General features: G+C 43.2%; 1 protein-coding gene across 1 annotated transcript in view; it reads right to left on the reverse strand.

Annotated features, from left to right (window-relative positions):
* Snx30 (sorting nexin family member 30) overlaps positions 1-16,125 on the reverse strand; it is a 78,126-nt gene that overhangs the window by 33,946 nt on the left and 28,055 nt on the right. The window contains exon 6 of the mRNA XM_005382931.1: positions 7,942-8,052. Within this exon, the coding sequence (XP_005382988.1) occupies positions 7,942-8,052 (111 nt within the window). The remainder of the gene's footprint in view (positions 1-7,941; positions 8,053-16,125) is intronic.

Genomic DNA, 16,125 nt, shown 5'->3' on the forward strand with positions numbered 1-16,125 from the left:
CTTGGTATCTCACTTTCTCCACAGTAAAACCAATATATAGATAATCACAGTGCCTACCTCAGAGGGTTGTGTTATGAGGATTAAATTAGCTAATATGCTGAGAGTATTTTGATTCCTACCACAGAGGAAACTTTCTCTGAAAGTGTGGATGTCACAGCAGGGATGCCAGTTTCAGAGGACTCTTAATCTCCAGGGACATCTGGTGTTCGTTAAAACCTTGAGATATGGGAGTATTCAGAGAAGAAGCTAAGCATACTGGGGGATTTCTTTATAACAAAGCAGGTGTTCTAAAGAGCACACAGTGGGAAGGTTTGCAAATGAAGAACAGGGCAACAGAGTCTGGAACAGAATGACAGCACCCACAGGGATACACGTCCGAGACTAACACCCACGGAACTTACACTAGGGGAGAATACTACATGTGGCACTTAGCCAGATATTCTGGCCCAAGCAGAGCAGCTGTCCGAACACAGCATGGTCCTCCTTCAGGATAATTCCGTTATTCTAGTCAGTTCTCCCATTCCGTTAGGCCTCCATTCTCATTCCCAACTTATCACACTGAGCTGATTACTATTTCTCTGAAAGGAGCCAGTGGAGGAGCACCAAGTGGCTCTCCACAGAAACCCATCTGTTGGGTACCGTCCTCACCTCAGCTCCTCAGGTCTACAAGGATCCTTTCCCCAAAGCTAACATGTGCTTCATCCACGTCCTTGACCCATTAGTTCACTGAGGTGCACCTGTTGGCATCAATGAACTGTACCTTCTCGTCCCTGCGTCTTCAATATCCCCTGCTCATCCCCCTTTACTCTTTGAGTCTATCAAAATATCGTTGGTTCACGCCTGGAATAAGAAATCCAACCACTTCCTGTCCTTACATCTCTCCAGTCTTCTTTCATCTCCTTCGATCTTTTCTGAAAGAACCACTTGACTTCCATTTTTTCCATTGATCTCTCAACCAACAACTGCCTCCACTACAAAACAAAATGGGTTTTAGCACTGCCTCTGAGGCAGTGTTTGTCTGCCCCATCTGCCCCACATCATGCCGGAACTGCTCCTTAAGATGATTACCAATGTAATTACCAAACCCAGTGGCTATTTTTCTGTTCTTACCTCATGAGTCTACTGGGAGAACTCACATTTGTTTTTGTCAAACAGGACTTGGGAGGAAGTCTGACCTAGAAGTAAGCGGTTGGGTGTGCCTTGTCTAACAAAACAGATAACCTCCCGAACAGCTGTCCATCCTTCAGAGGTAGCACACTGAATTTGCTATTTAAATATGCATTATTATTCTCAAATGTGCAGGGCTTTGGAAATTTGTTTCTTCTTATTTCCAGCTTTTTTAATGGGACACACTTACTGTCAGCCTCACCTTTTATTCTTTTCTGGGTTGTTTATGCAAAGGAATTTGGGTTGCTGGTGACATCAAGGGCATCTACAGTGAGATCTTGTCCTGAGGAATTCAACACAACTCCATGCACACAGTAGCTGCTAATATGCTAGGCATTTGTATCGATTTGTAAATACTGAGAATAAAAAGCAAAAAAGGCAGTGGACTATGGTGTAGAATATCCATATATTTTGTAGACACAAACATGTTTTAAGTCATTGGGGCCACCACTTCGCACCTACAAGGATGCTATTAAAACATGGAAAATAAGCATAGGCAAATATGTAAAAAAAAAAAAAAAAAAAACAGATCTTCATACACTGGCGGTGGGAATACAGAATAATACAGCCACTGTGAAAAACAGTTGGGAAGTTCCTGTAATAGTTAAACAGTATTCCATATGTACTAGCAATTCCATTTCTAGGTATACAGAGAAGGCAAAGAGAGAGATTCTTCCGTACAGACTTCAGAAGAAATGTGGCCCTGGCCTATACCTCAGTATTATTCCAATGAGATTGACTGTGAACATCTGACCCCCAGAGCTTTAAGAGCATAAATATGTGTTGTTTAAACCACTTTTTAAAAATACATTAAAAAATAAAAATATCACCTGGGATGAGGATGAGAGAACAGAAAAGAAATAAGATGGGCTGTGAACTGATAAACTGCACGATGGGGGTTCTCACTATTTTAGTACACTCGTTACCTTTCCTAATGAAAAAATATTTTAAAACTAAATACAGCAGGGCAAAGAGGCACACGCTCAAAAAAATTTTTTAAAGTTCTAGGGGTGTAGCTCAGTCATACAGCACTTGGCCGGCATGCCTGAGACCCTGGGTTCAATTCTCACTACCACAAATCACCATCACCATCATCACCATCACCATCACCATCACCATCACCATCACCACACAAACCACCACACCAAGTCTGGTTTAATTCAAAGCATTTCAAAGTTCAGCCAATATGAACTGCTTATGAACTTACAATGGAGCAAGCTAAAAGTATGTATATTTAATACCAAAAAAAGGAAGCGACTAGAAAATTAGAGTTTTACTTATTTCACATTGAGACAAAGTTGTTGCATCACAAATTTCTTCTCGTTAATTCACATGAGCGTTTACTGCTATCCAGAAGAAAATCATGTGCATAGTAAACTCAAACACACCCTTCTTGCAAAACATCCTTCATAAAAAATGAAGCAAACATTAACTCCTAAGTGAAATTAAACACTAAAATGTTTCACAGATTTATGTGCTTCATCTTTCAAACCTATGCATGCCCAGCTAATCGTGAAATCTCTGTTGGGCAACTAGCAGCGCTCTAGCAAATGAAGCAGCATTAATATCACTGAGCAAATAAGCAGGGTGCTGTGGTTCAGAGTTACAGAGTACAGAGTTACTGTCACGCAAGATGAACAAGTTCGAGATATCTGCTGCAGAACAAGGGGGCCTAAAATGAATAATATGCCGTGCGCTTATATATTTAAGAGGGTAGGTCTCACACTGTTCTTACCACACACACAAGCCAAGTTCACAAAATCTGAAGGTGATGGATACGTTTATTGCCTTGATTGTGGCCATATCATAGTACACTCACTAATTAAATTGTGTGCGTTAAATCTGTACAGATTTTTAAAATATCAACTATACCTCAATAAAGTTTAAAAGAAACACTAAGGGGAGAACAGTCATAGTAAAGACTTTCTGGTGGCTCCATAAAATGACAAACACACTCTACACACTTCTAGTTCTAAGACGGCATCTGAAGAACGGGTTCTTTCTTTCTGCTTTTAAAATTCTAGAGGAGAGGGGAGAAGCGGAAGTAAAAAGGATTTAAATGTGATATGTATATGTGCCAACTCCGCACAATGTACAGACTCAATATGTATCACAAACATGTACTAGTAAGAACAAAGGAAAAAAATCTATCATAGCATCACAAAACATAAAAAGGTGCCGTCACGCCAGGAGCTGGAGGTGTAGCTCAGTGGCAGGACACGTGCAAGGCCCTGGGTTTGACCCTGCGCACATGTTCAGTAGGCCAGAATTTGTTAACACAAAGTAGAAATGACTAAGTGGAGAGACAAGTTTATCAGTATCCTGTGGCTGTAGGAAAAAGGAAAGCGGTTCTAGGAACCACCTCTAGGGGGCTGAGTTTCTCTAGTAGAACTCCAAAAGCTGTCAAGTTCAGAGTCACAGTGACTGAAACCAGGGCAGGCCAATGACAGTCCCTGGAAAAGGCAAATCAAAGAAGCTCACAGCGCCTCCCCCGAGCCACAGTCTGGCAGGCTGTTCACCCGCAACTTCACAGGGCTTCCACAGAGCCCAAGAAGAGTGGAAGATTGTATCTCCACACTTGTAATGTAAGCAGTATATTCAGAAAGCTCAGTAATTCTCAAACATTTTAACTATAATTGACTTAGGATTTCAAAACAAACCCAGGAACTTACCACCATTCTCCCAAAAAAGATTCTAAAGTTCTCTCAAGAAATAACTCAAAATAGAAACAGGAAAAAAAAAACCTCAAAAATAAGAAAGACAACCCAATTTTTTAAAGGCTCTAAATACAGTTAGTTTTGAAAGAAAGGCATACTAAGCCAAAGAACGCGTGAAAAGACCCTTAACATCACGAGCCATCCAGAAAATGCAAATCAAAACAATGAGAAACCATACCCACTAGGGTGGCTATAATCAAAAAGACTGAACCAGGCGTGGTGGCGCACGCCTGTAATCCCAGCACTCGGGAGGCTGAGGCAGGAGGATCGTTGTGAGTTTAAGGCCAGCCTGAACTGTATAGTGAGACCCTGTCTCAAAAAGACCAAAAACAAACAAACAAACAAACAAAAAGACTGATAATAACCACTGCTGATGAAGATGCGTAAAGACTGGAGTTCCCATACACTGAAGGTAGGAATGTGAAACGATGATGCCACTTTGGAAAACACTCTGACAGCTCCTCAAAAGGTTAAACAGAGAGTTTACATATGACTCAGCAACTACACTCCTAGGCATACACTCAAGAAAAATGAAAACACATGACCACAGAAAATGTTGTATGTTAATGTTCACATTAGTACTATTCATTATTGCCACCCCTTAAAAATGAAAAGCACAACTGAAATGTCCATCAGGGATGAATGGACAGCCATTCATCCCAAAGGTAGCCGGCCGTGGTGGCACATACCTATAATCCCAGCACTCGGGAGGCTGAGGCAGAGGGAGGCCAGCCTGGACTGCAAAGTGAGCTCAAGGCCAGCCTGAACTGCAGAGAGAGACCCAATCTCAAAAAGACAAAAAAAATGTGGCATACCCATACAATGGGATATTATTTGACAATAAAAAGACAAAGTACTAATAAATGCCACAAAATGAGTGGATCTGGAAAGCATGCTAAGTCAGTGAATCCAGCCACAAAAGGTCGCATGGTAGTGTATCTTCCACTGACAGGACATGTCCAGAAATCTATAGAGACGGAAAGTAGATAAATGTGCCAGGGCTGGTAAAGACAGGGTGTGGATGTGACAGCTAAGGGGTTCAGCTTCTTTGTAGGGTGATGAAAGTCTCTAAAACTGATTTGCTGGTGGTTGTACAACTGCTATCCTCAAAGCCTGAATTATATCTCAATAACACTGTTTTAAAAATAAAAAGAAGAAAAGAAAATCTAAATACCTCCACTGCATGTTTAGTGGGTAGCTATCTGACAGTGAGTTCCCCAGGGCTGGGGCCCCTTTGCCTTTTAAACCTTTACCTCACCCTCTCTTCCTCTCTCCCAGGTCAACTAAAAGGCCTAATAAAAACATGAACATAAAGTTAACACTCGATAACAGACTGATACTTTCTAGCAAAACTGCTGTAAAATGACATTTTGGTAGGGAAAAATGTTTCTAGTTTGACTTTCATATTCAAGTCAAATATGTTCTCCTAAGTTAAATCACTCCACTTCAGACACACATCAAGAATTTATGGAGAAATTTAAGTCTCCACCTGCTCGTTTGGGGGGTGTCAGGACAGGCTCCTGCTATGTAATACAGGCTGGCTTTGAACTCACTATGTAACCCCAGTTGGCCTCAAACTCACACCAATCCTCCTCCCTCAGCCTTCTAGAGTTCTGGGATTGCAGGTGTACACCACCACCTGCATTTAAAGTTCCTTTCCACTCACTATTTTTATCCAGTCTTTATGAAACCGTACTTAAAGATGCCAGGGTCCACCTGGTCCTCACAGAGACTTCCACTCTCAGGTTAGCTTTGTGGATCTGTGGATGACGGCCACTATGTTTCACCAGCTGGTGTCACTCTCTGCCCTTTGATTGTCAAGTACCAAGCCCCAAACGTACCCACCAGCTGCCAGGAGGGGGAGACACAGTGTGGGTGACCATAAAGAGCATCCTGCTTTGAGAGTGCAGTAGGGACAAGGCGTCACTCAAAGGAGCTGTGGGCTGGAGAAACTCCACAAGCTCGACCTCGAGTCAGGTGACAGCAGTTAACAACCACACTGATGCATGCACATGATAAGAACTGCGTTTTTTCCTCTGTGGTTTTCCCCTCTAAGACACATTACTCCACTCTAACCACAAGAAAAGTACCAAACACACTTCAGGTGAGAGACAGTCTACTGCTCCCAACTGTCAAAGCCATCAAAGAACAAGGCAAGCCTGAAAAACTGTCACAACCAAACGGCACCCGAGGAGCCGTGACTGCAAAATGTAAGGCAGTTTGGATGGGACCACAGAAGAGAAAAATGACCTGAGGCAAAACTGTGGAACTCTGAGCTAAGTACTTTTCTTCGTTAATTGTGCTTAGCATTTATAATGATGGCAATCGGTTCATTAACTGTGACAAATGTGTCACACTAATGTAAAATGTTAATAAGCAGAACCGGGGTTGGAATATACGAGAACTCTCTGCTATCTTTGCAGTGAGTCTGCAATTATAAAACTGCTCAGAAGTAAACTGTGTACTTTAAAAAAGTACTCACTAGCTGCCAATGTTGCCAAATTCAGATTCTATTTTAAGGAATAGTCCCAACTGTTTAAAAATGATTGCTACCCTTCCAAACATCTTGTAAGTGATGAGAGAGCAGGGAAGGAAAGCCACAGGCTGGGGGCACAGAGGGGCACGTGACGGGAAAGAGGAGACGAAGCCCGGGAAAGATGAGTCCCAGCAGTCCTGTCCTTTCCATCCCAGGACCAGCGGCTTGGCTCTTTTTACCTTGAAAACCAAGAAGCTGTCTGTGTGTTCTCAACATATACGGCCTCTTCCAACCAGACAGGAAAGTATGCTGGAGGCTGCGGTGGCAACACAAAGGCTGGCAGGGCTGAGAAATTATTCACGAAAGGCTTTCGTTGAGCAATAAAATCAGCCTCTTTGAAGTGTTTTATGACCCAAACTACCTGAAAGGACTCAGAGAAGTATGTAGGGCCATGGCTGGGCGTGGTGGTGCACGCCTGTAATCCCAGCGCTCGGGAGGCTGAGGCAGGGGGATCGTTGCAGGTTTGAGACCAGCCTGGGTTACAAAATGAGCTCAAGGCCAGCCTGAATTGCATAGTGAGACGCTGTCTTGAAAAGACAAAAAAACAAAATAAAACAGAAATATGTAGGGCCTATAGTAGTCATTATTTCTACTTGCAAAAACGTAGACAGAAATGTATTTAATATATTATGCATGGTTTGTTTGGTTTTGGGAGAGTTGTTGTTGTTGTTGTTGTTGTTGTTGTTTTTGTCTTTTTCAGACAGGGTCTCACTATGCAGTTCAGGCTGGCCTTGCACTCACTTTGTAGCCCAGGCTGGTCTTCAACTCACAATGATTTTCCTGCCTCAGCCTCCTGAGTGCTGAGATTACACGTGCGTACCACTACGCCCGACAGTATATTATGCATATTAATGTATGAGTTTTGTTTTGCTTGCTTTGGTTTGCTCTGGTTCTGTAAAAAAAAAAAAAAAGTGCAGCTATAAGTAGTAGGTAAAAGTTATATTGCTTCAATAAATAGGCTTAGGGAGTTTTCTTGTTTATTTTTTTAAATAAAAAACTGTGGTTGGATGAATGATGTGTGCTAGATTCCTGCTCCCTGAGTTACTCCTGTCCAAAGACAGCCAAGCCAGCCACAGTATGAGTCATCACTCTCCACCTGGTGGCAGCCACCCAACCTCCACAAACGGCGTTCCCAAGGGGGAAAGACGCAGCTTCAGCACGGCTCACACTCCAGGCTTGCAACCTGAAACACGCAGCAAGTGGAAGTCAGGATTCCCCACTCCTCAAAAAGCTGGCCAACAGCTCTTCAGAGAAGCTGACTTATCATTCAGCAAAAGTCTTGTTCACAAGCTGTCAAAAATGCATGCCATGATACCTCCAAACTGGCATGCTACATAACAAAAAAGAAGCCAAGAGGTGAAATAAACTATCTAGCATGTCTTCCACGCATCTGAGGGGTGGGTCTGGTACAAAACGCACAGTGTTGTGTATCGGTCACTGAAGAGGCAAGAGCTGAGCAAACAGCTATAGGAAAGACAACCTGGGCCAAGTGAGAAGCAAGCTACAGTGATTACTACCTACGGGAATGAGATGGGTGGGCTGAGATTCTTCCAGTTTGCTCCTCAACCAGTCAAAATCCTGGTATCTTCGACGAACAGAATATTCTGGCAAGTCAAACTCCGCCCGAGTACTCTGCAAATAAGAACAGAATGGAAAAAAATAAACATAAGGAATTGTAGCATATCTTGGCTAAAGGGAAGGAAAATTACTCCTTTCGAATAACCAAACTGGGCAAGAAACACTTTCCTTCCACCAAACACACCAATCAAGTTTCGAAGTGTACTGATGAGGAAGGGACAGTTTGGGCCTCGGGGCCTAGTCAAAAACTCAAGGAGCTGGAATAAAAACATCAGGCTCTTGGTCTGTTTTTTCCTGACCCTTAGGAAATGGAACTCACCTATCTCAGAATTATTTAGAACATTTGATTCATTTCCTCTAACCTTAACTCTGGGAATTTCTTTTTAACTATAATTCCACTTAGGCTACTACTACTGAATCCAAATCTGTGAAAAGAAATTAAGCCTCTACCTTCTGCTAAATACGCTGACAAGCTGTGCTGAAAGCAAAGGGAAAATAATACAAAGGTAACAGAGCACTGCTCAGAAAGCAGATGAGGTGAAAACAGAGAAGGTTTTGCTTACTCGGCCATCTTCTACTAGAACGCCAGAACCATGACCTTGAAAGCGTACTGCACTTGAGATGCACAAGAAAACATAAGGAAACAACAAAATCCCACCGTATAGCAGAAAGAATATTAATAATCTTATCCCCTTCCCTGAATTTTTAGAGTTTTCTATGATGTGACTGTAGCAGTTCAATAATAAAATCAGTGTTCACAAAGTTGATTTACATCAAAACAAGATTTTCACTCCTCATTTACAATCATGTCTCCAATAAACCATTTTTCCCTAGAAGGGTACCAACAATTACTGATCTTAGGATTTAGAGTTACAAAATGTAAATGGCTCAAGCTCCATTTTTATAAATGTACTTTTTCCAGCCAAAAGTCTGTTTTAATCCCAGAAATGAAGAAAATCTTAAAAACACATAAGGAAGAGTCATCCATCAAAGAAGAAGCTGTGAACAGCTTCGGCATTCAAAATTGATTTCACCTGCCCCCAAATCTCTGCTTGCAGCCTGAGCTGAACTGCGAAGGTAAAGGACTCAGTTTTGAAGTTCCCCCAGCTAGCTCTTTCTCTATGCCTGCCCCTTTTCAAAGTTCCGCACACCAGCAAACATCTATAAAACACAAACTTCCCCTAAGATGGGCTCCTTTTTCTCCTTCTAGATGTTCAAGTTATATAGACTTATTTAAAAACTTCAGGAAAAACAAGGAAATGAAAACTAACAGATCATCCATAATCCATCTAAACAGAAAAAAATTAATATTAAAGTTTATATCTTTCCATATTTATGCATATTCTCGCACTCAATTTTCTATCACTTTAATAGATATTGAGTATCTTGTTTGGTTGTTTGGTTGGTTGGTTTTTTGAGACAGAGTCTCACTGGGGTTCAGGCTGGCTTTGAACTCATTATGTAGCCCAGGCTGGCCTTGAGCACTCGGTGATCCTCCTGCCTCAGCATCCTGAGTGCTGGGGTTATAGACATATGCCCTGAACATCATTTTTAACATATATAGTATCCTGATGAATGGCCATACTGTAATTAAACCAAATCTCCATTTAAATTTTTAATTTTTCAGTCAATAAATAATGCTATACAGCAGACACCATTAGTCCCTATCTGATAATCCCCTGAAAATGAATGCCGAACGATAGAATTGCTGGGTGAAAGCACACATGTATTTTTAACTGACACACTGCTTTCAAAAATATGGCAATTTATGTTCTCACCACATGTTCCCAAGAACAAGTTATCTTTGACAGATATATAACTGCAAAGTAATATATTACCCTTCTTTTACTTTTAAATTTAAAACATTCTTCTCATGTTTGTTATAATTATATACTTTTCTCTCTTTTTTTGGTTTTCATTTGTATAAGCTCTTTACTGAAATTTGCCTGTCACAATTTCCAAATGGTTTTCATAGAGAATTTTTAAATTACATAGATTTCATCCATTTTTCCCATTAAAGTAGATACTTTTGGCCGGGTGTGCTGGTGCATGCCCGTAATCCCAGCACTCAGCAGGCTGAGGCAGGAGGATCGTTGCGAGTTCGAGGCCAGCCTGGGCTACAAAGTGAGCTCAAGGCCAGCCTGAACTACATAGCGAGACCCTGTCTCAAAAAGACCAAAAAAAAAAAAGATAATGCTAAATTTCTAGCATAGTAAAAATAAATATTCTTTACTATGATTCTTATGCTCAGTTACTATTAGAGTGCATATCAAAAGTTATACATACATTTTCATCATGATCTGCACTGCAATATTTAAAAAGCAACCCAAATGTCCAACAATAAAAAAGAAAATTATACTTATTCCACAATTATCAGTAATTATGTTTGTAAGACATTTATAATGACAAAAATGCTTCACTGTAGTTTAAGGGAAAACAGGACACCAAATTACCTGTACAGACTACACATTAATTTCATTTGTGTTAAAATCTAAATAAAAACATTAGAGCCAGGATGGTGCTACATGCCTGTAATCTCAGTGTTCAGGAGCCTGAGGCAGGAGAACTGCAAGTTCAAAGACAGCCTGGGCAACTTAGCAAAACCCTGTCTAAAAATTCAAAAGGGCTGGCAGTGTGGTTTAGTGGTAGGGTACCGTGGGGTCAATCCCAGTACCACTACCACCCCACCCACACAAAAAATACTAGAAGAAAAATTTAGACTACATAATGAGAACTGTCCTCTTTATACACATCCTTGTTTCCAAATCTCATGTGATCCTCATACATTTCTATAGTCACACATATAAAATGCTCAGGATTTAATCCAAAATAAAATGTATTTGGTCCTTTGGAAAACAGTGAGTAAAAAATCATCAGAAACAGAAGAATGTACACACTCTCTCACTCAATATTTGTTTTACTTATTTTTACCACAGCTATTCTATAAAAGACACAGAGATACACAAAATTTAATCAGCGTAAGTTAGAAGTAGGTAAGACAACAAAAGAAAAACAAGAGCAGTGAGAAAAGACAGAGCCAGGAATGAAAACAGGAAATGCGTCTGCAGTGCCACCCTGAACACTTGCTAAAACTGGGCCACAGATATCCCTGTGCATTTCTGCAGAAATCCGTTATAAAACTAACAGCATTCATAAAATATGAAGATTACTAAAACTCCAAATACAAGTTTGTAGTAAATTTTTCTTGTGTGAAACTCAGGATCTGAGGAAAATAAATGTATATTTACCTCTTATTTTCTAATTATCAGTGATTAACAAAGCAATTAAAAAATGTACAACCACAATTCCATAGTCAGAGACAACCATTACAACACTTCAGTCCTTGTCCTTCCAGCTGTGCATCTACAACCCAGAATGTCCAATAAAGATCACAAGGCCCCAGTTACACATCTAAGAACAGGTAACTGCACACAAGTCATAGTAAGGAATACTTATTTTTACTACACCAGAAGTTCAGCACCACCAGTCTATATGAACACCTCCTTGGTCATCTCTAGAAACCCCTGACAATTTGGGGGAGAGGGAAGGCTTCCAGTACTTTGAGAAACCTGTCACAAATCCAGACTCCAGTCAGTCACTCCACATGGCACCCTACCCCTTGGGCCTCACCCTAGGAAAAAGGCTTTTCCTTCCACTTCAGGAGATGTGCCCAACAGCTGTGACCCAGAGCCATTCTAAAGAATGTCCATTCAATCCAAAATGTCTAACTCAGTCCAAAGAGGAGCTGGGGGTTTAGCTCAGCGGCACAGCACCTGCCTGGCAAGTGCAAGGTCGTGAGTTCGATTCCCCATACCGGGGCGGGGGCAACAACAACAAAAAAAAAACAAAGAGGCTTGGTCTTCATCACAAGTACCATCTCCCCAGGCCATAGTGAGAGCTTAAGAAGTCTCAGTCACACTTGTCCCCAGCATAAAAACCTGTTGCATTACCAAGTGATAGCCAGCTAATCGCATCCTGCCTCAAGACCTCACGGCCTAAGAGAACCCCCAAGAAGGATGTTTCTGGTCACTCGTCCTCAGGCTCCTCTGGGCTTCCTTTCCTTGGAGCAGAGATCTCTCCACCAGGCCCTCCGGAACATTCACCCCACAGTGGATGGAGTCAAACCCGGCTCTCTCCTGAGTGCACAGCTTCCCAGCCACCTGGGCCTCTGTGGACTGCTCCAGCCCTCACCCATGCCCCAGGGCAAGGAGTGGCCGCAGACCTCTCCCTCCTTCCACACTGCTCCTCAACACTCCTCCCTCCACAGCCCTGTGAAAACCTAAGGCTCAGGCTGTATACAGCCTCTATCCCACCTCTCAGCACTCCGAAGGCTGAGGCAGGAATATCCCTGAGGCCATCTTGAGCTACACAGGCCATCTTAAGGCCCCCCAAAACAAAATAAAACACACAAAAGCCTCCTCCTCCTCCCTCAAGTCCCATTCTCTTCTAGCTACTGACACCCTGTCATTTCTCTTGAAGCCCTGAACACTGGAGCAGCTGTCCCGCACAGCCTCCTTTCCAAAGCCCTCCTGCCCTGGAGAGCCAGGTAGTTCGCTAGACAGCAGCTGACTCTCCAGACTGTCCGCAGGTGGAAATTCACGGATCTCCCTCTCTAAACAGCACCCTCACAGTTCCGCCTTCCACTTTTCAACGTCCCTGGTTTTTCAGTCTCTTGGGACTTAAAGTAGCTTCTCAACAGTCTGTCCATTCATTCGTTTCCTTCCTTCCTTCCTTGGCACCAATTCCATGGCCCGTCATTTCAATCCACAATACCTAATGCTCCCTCCCACTGTCCACCCTCCCTGCTCAGGCAAGACCGCCACCACCCCCCTGTATTGTAGCAGGCCTGGGCATGTGAGCACACTGCTGGAGGAAAAACAAATTAACCAAACACCGAATGACACAGTAAAGTCTACAACCGACCCTCATCGCTGTCAAGCAGTCTTTTACTACTCCTTTCACCAACTCCCTCCCTCATTCTCCACATCAGTCATTAAACAGCCTGTTAAAATTTTGAAGACTTCCAAACCCCACTTCAAAATCCCCCCTCCCTCTCTGTGGAAGAGCTCATCATTTATTCATAGAGAAAACTGCAGCTATAAGCAGAGAACCCCTCCACTTCCGGCCACAGAAGCAGCTTCTCCTCTTTTCCTGGAACAACGGAAAGGTGCTTCCCCTCCCCCGCCCCCAGGAGCCAATCTCTCCACCTGCCTTCAACACCCTCCCTCCTTCCACCTTTGCAGTGGCTTCCACCTGCCTGTGCAGTCTGCAGTCTCCCTCTCCACCAACACCATCCAGCTGACACTCAGGTCTCATTCATCCATTAAAAGTAACACACAAAGCCGGGCACAGTGGCACACACTTGTAAGTCCCAGCACTAAGGAGGATAAGGCAGGAGGAATAAGAGTTTTGAGTCCAGCTTGGGCTGCACAGCAAGACCCTGTCTCAAAAAGCAAAAACAAAATATATGCACACACGATGCCAGCCTCCCTCCCCCTCATGTCCACACCCTACTGCTCTTGCTCTGTGCTTTATTCTTGGTTTTGCTGCCAAACTGCAGCAGTCACATCTTCTCTCCCTTCCCTCCCATTTACCCTAACCCCCGCCAACTGAGCCAACACACTGACGAAACTGCTCTCCCCACAGTCATCGCAACCCTGTCATTAAATCTAACATCCACTTTGTGGGCCTTAAGTTTAACCTGACCTCGAGGGGCACTTAGACTCTCCTGACCACGAGGCCTCTGCAAAGAGAAACTGACTGCAGCGGAAGAGGTGGTGATGACTGATGCCTCTAAAGGAGCTGGCGATGCCTATTTCTCAACTTCAAGTCTGCTTCCACATCAGCAGTTTTAATAGCCAATGAGCGCCGGCGGCCTCTGGGAAGGCAGGTCTTTGGGTGGAAGGCCCAGTTCTGAGGAGGCATGACTGGAATCACAGAGACAGGGACTCAAGCCTCACCACACACTAGCTGCATGTCTGAGCAACCTTCTTAATGTCTCTATGTCTCAGTTTCCTTATCTGTAAAGAGCAGTGCCAGTATCTACTTCATGAAGTGTGAAGATTAAATAATAATACACTTAAAGCACTCAGCACAAATAATGGAAGATCTCCGTAACAGGACATTACTGCAGCCTTATAAATGATGCAGTATGGTGTGCTTACTGGCGCTAGCACAGAGAGACATTTGCACTGTAGGAAGTGAGCTGGGTGCATACAAAATACTCATTTTTATAAAAGAATAGAGAAAAATGGCTCAGAAAGAGATCAATGATTATTTCTGACTGCTGAGCTTATAGATATTCTATCACTGTTTTTTAATTTGCATTTTCTAACTTTTCCATAATGAGTATGAACTGTATAAAGGAGGAATTAAACAGTTTCTATTCCAAAAAAGTAAAGCACCTGATAAATGTCCAAGAATTATGATTATTCTAGGAGCCACAGAGAAAAGAGCCAGGAGTTGCCTGCCCTGAAAGGCCTGGGCTGGCGCCCACCCTTGGAAAGAGAAATACTCACCACACAGATGTGGTGCAGCACTTCTGATCATTAAAAAAAAATTTTTTTAATTTTGGGGGCAGGGTCTCACTGTGTAAGTCAAGCTGGTCTTGAACTCACTATGTAGCCCAGGCTGGCCTCAAACTCACAGTGACCCTCCTGCCTCAGCCTGCCAAAGCCTGGGATTATAGGTATGCACCACCACACCCAGCTTGGTCATTAAGTCCAATATCCATCCACCCACCTCTGTCCTACAGTGCTCCCGGTCCTAGGCTCATTTAAACTAAGGAAACAGAGCTCCGCAGTCTGTCTGATGAGGTAACTGAATTAGGATCAAGAAGCTGCAGCCTCCGAGGAATAAAACAAGCACTCGTAAACTTCATTCTCCACCCGGCTGCCTTGGCCTGGAACAAAGGTGTAAGCAGCCAGGACGGACCAGGGTGGAACCCTGTGCCCCCGCCTGTCCTTTCTCCCCATGCTCCTACGCATCCTTTAACACAGCTTTCAGAAAGAAGGCTCCAAGGACAGCACCAAGAAGTTAAACCTGGTGTCACTTCTAGAAACAGGAAAAGTGGACAAGTCTGGTATGGAGCCGGGAATGGAAGACAAGAGAAGATGCGCAGTAAAAACTGCAACAAGTTCATCTTAAGGCACTGGCATCACAGCCGAGGGAAAATGTGGGACGAGAACTTGGAAAAGGTTACTCTCAGTCAGTTTCTCACTTACAGGAAATCCGCCCCTGGAGAAGGGACAGAAATAAGGACAGAGGAGGAAAGGCAGGCAGGCAATAAATAAAAAAGAAGCCTAACGAAGGCTGGTGAGCTGTGTAGATACAGCAGCCTCTGAGTCAGGAAAGGAAGTCCTACGAGATTTGCTTTGGGCTCAGCGTGGGGTAAACTGCAGGGCATGGGAATCAAGTGTCACCGGGAAAATGTTACATTCGGCCAGTACGCCCCACTACAGAGTCAGTCACCTTGCCACCTGGCTGTTTACAGCAGCAATTCACGAAAAACGGGTTCTGCATTTCACTGACCACAGGGTAAAAAATAAGTCCGCCCGAGGAAAAAATAAATAAAAGGAAGTAATTCCTGGAATTACATACTTCACACTAGGACCTCAGAGGAAAGACTACCCACAGAGGCACCTGCTGAAGGTAGTAACAGAGAAACACACCCAGGTACAGACAAAGCTTTGAGTGTGAACCAGGAGTAGAACTGCCCCAACAGGGCGGTACCTTCAAAACCTGACAAAGGCTTAACCGTACATAGAGAAAGGAACTGTGAGGCCACTGCATACGTAATTAGCTAGACATAGTTATACCTGAACCGAGGTCTTCAAAATTACTGTCAAATGGAAGAGAGACAGAAAGCAGTATACACTGAAATCCACCTGCTCCTGCGTGTGTGTATGTCAATGAAAAGAAAAGACTGGAGGGACACACACCACATTTTAGCAATGGTTGCTTTTGGTAAGAAAAACACTGAGTAGGACCAGGGAAGATGCAGTTTTCTACTCTGTATTCTGGTCTTTTTGAGACACAGTTTCACTATGCAGTTCAGGCTGGCCTTCAACTCACTATGTAGCCCGGGGTGGCCTCAAACTCCGAGCAATCCTCCTGCCTCAGCTTCTC

The sequence above is a fragment of the Chinchilla lanigera genome, unplaced genomic scaffold (genome assembly GCF_000276665.1).
Source record: "Chinchilla lanigera isolate Chin_1 unplaced genomic scaffold, ChiLan1.0 scaffold00018, whole genome shotgun sequence".
Lineage (NCBI taxonomy): Eukaryota > Metazoa > Chordata > Mammalia > Rodentia > Chinchillidae > Chinchilla > Chinchilla lanigera.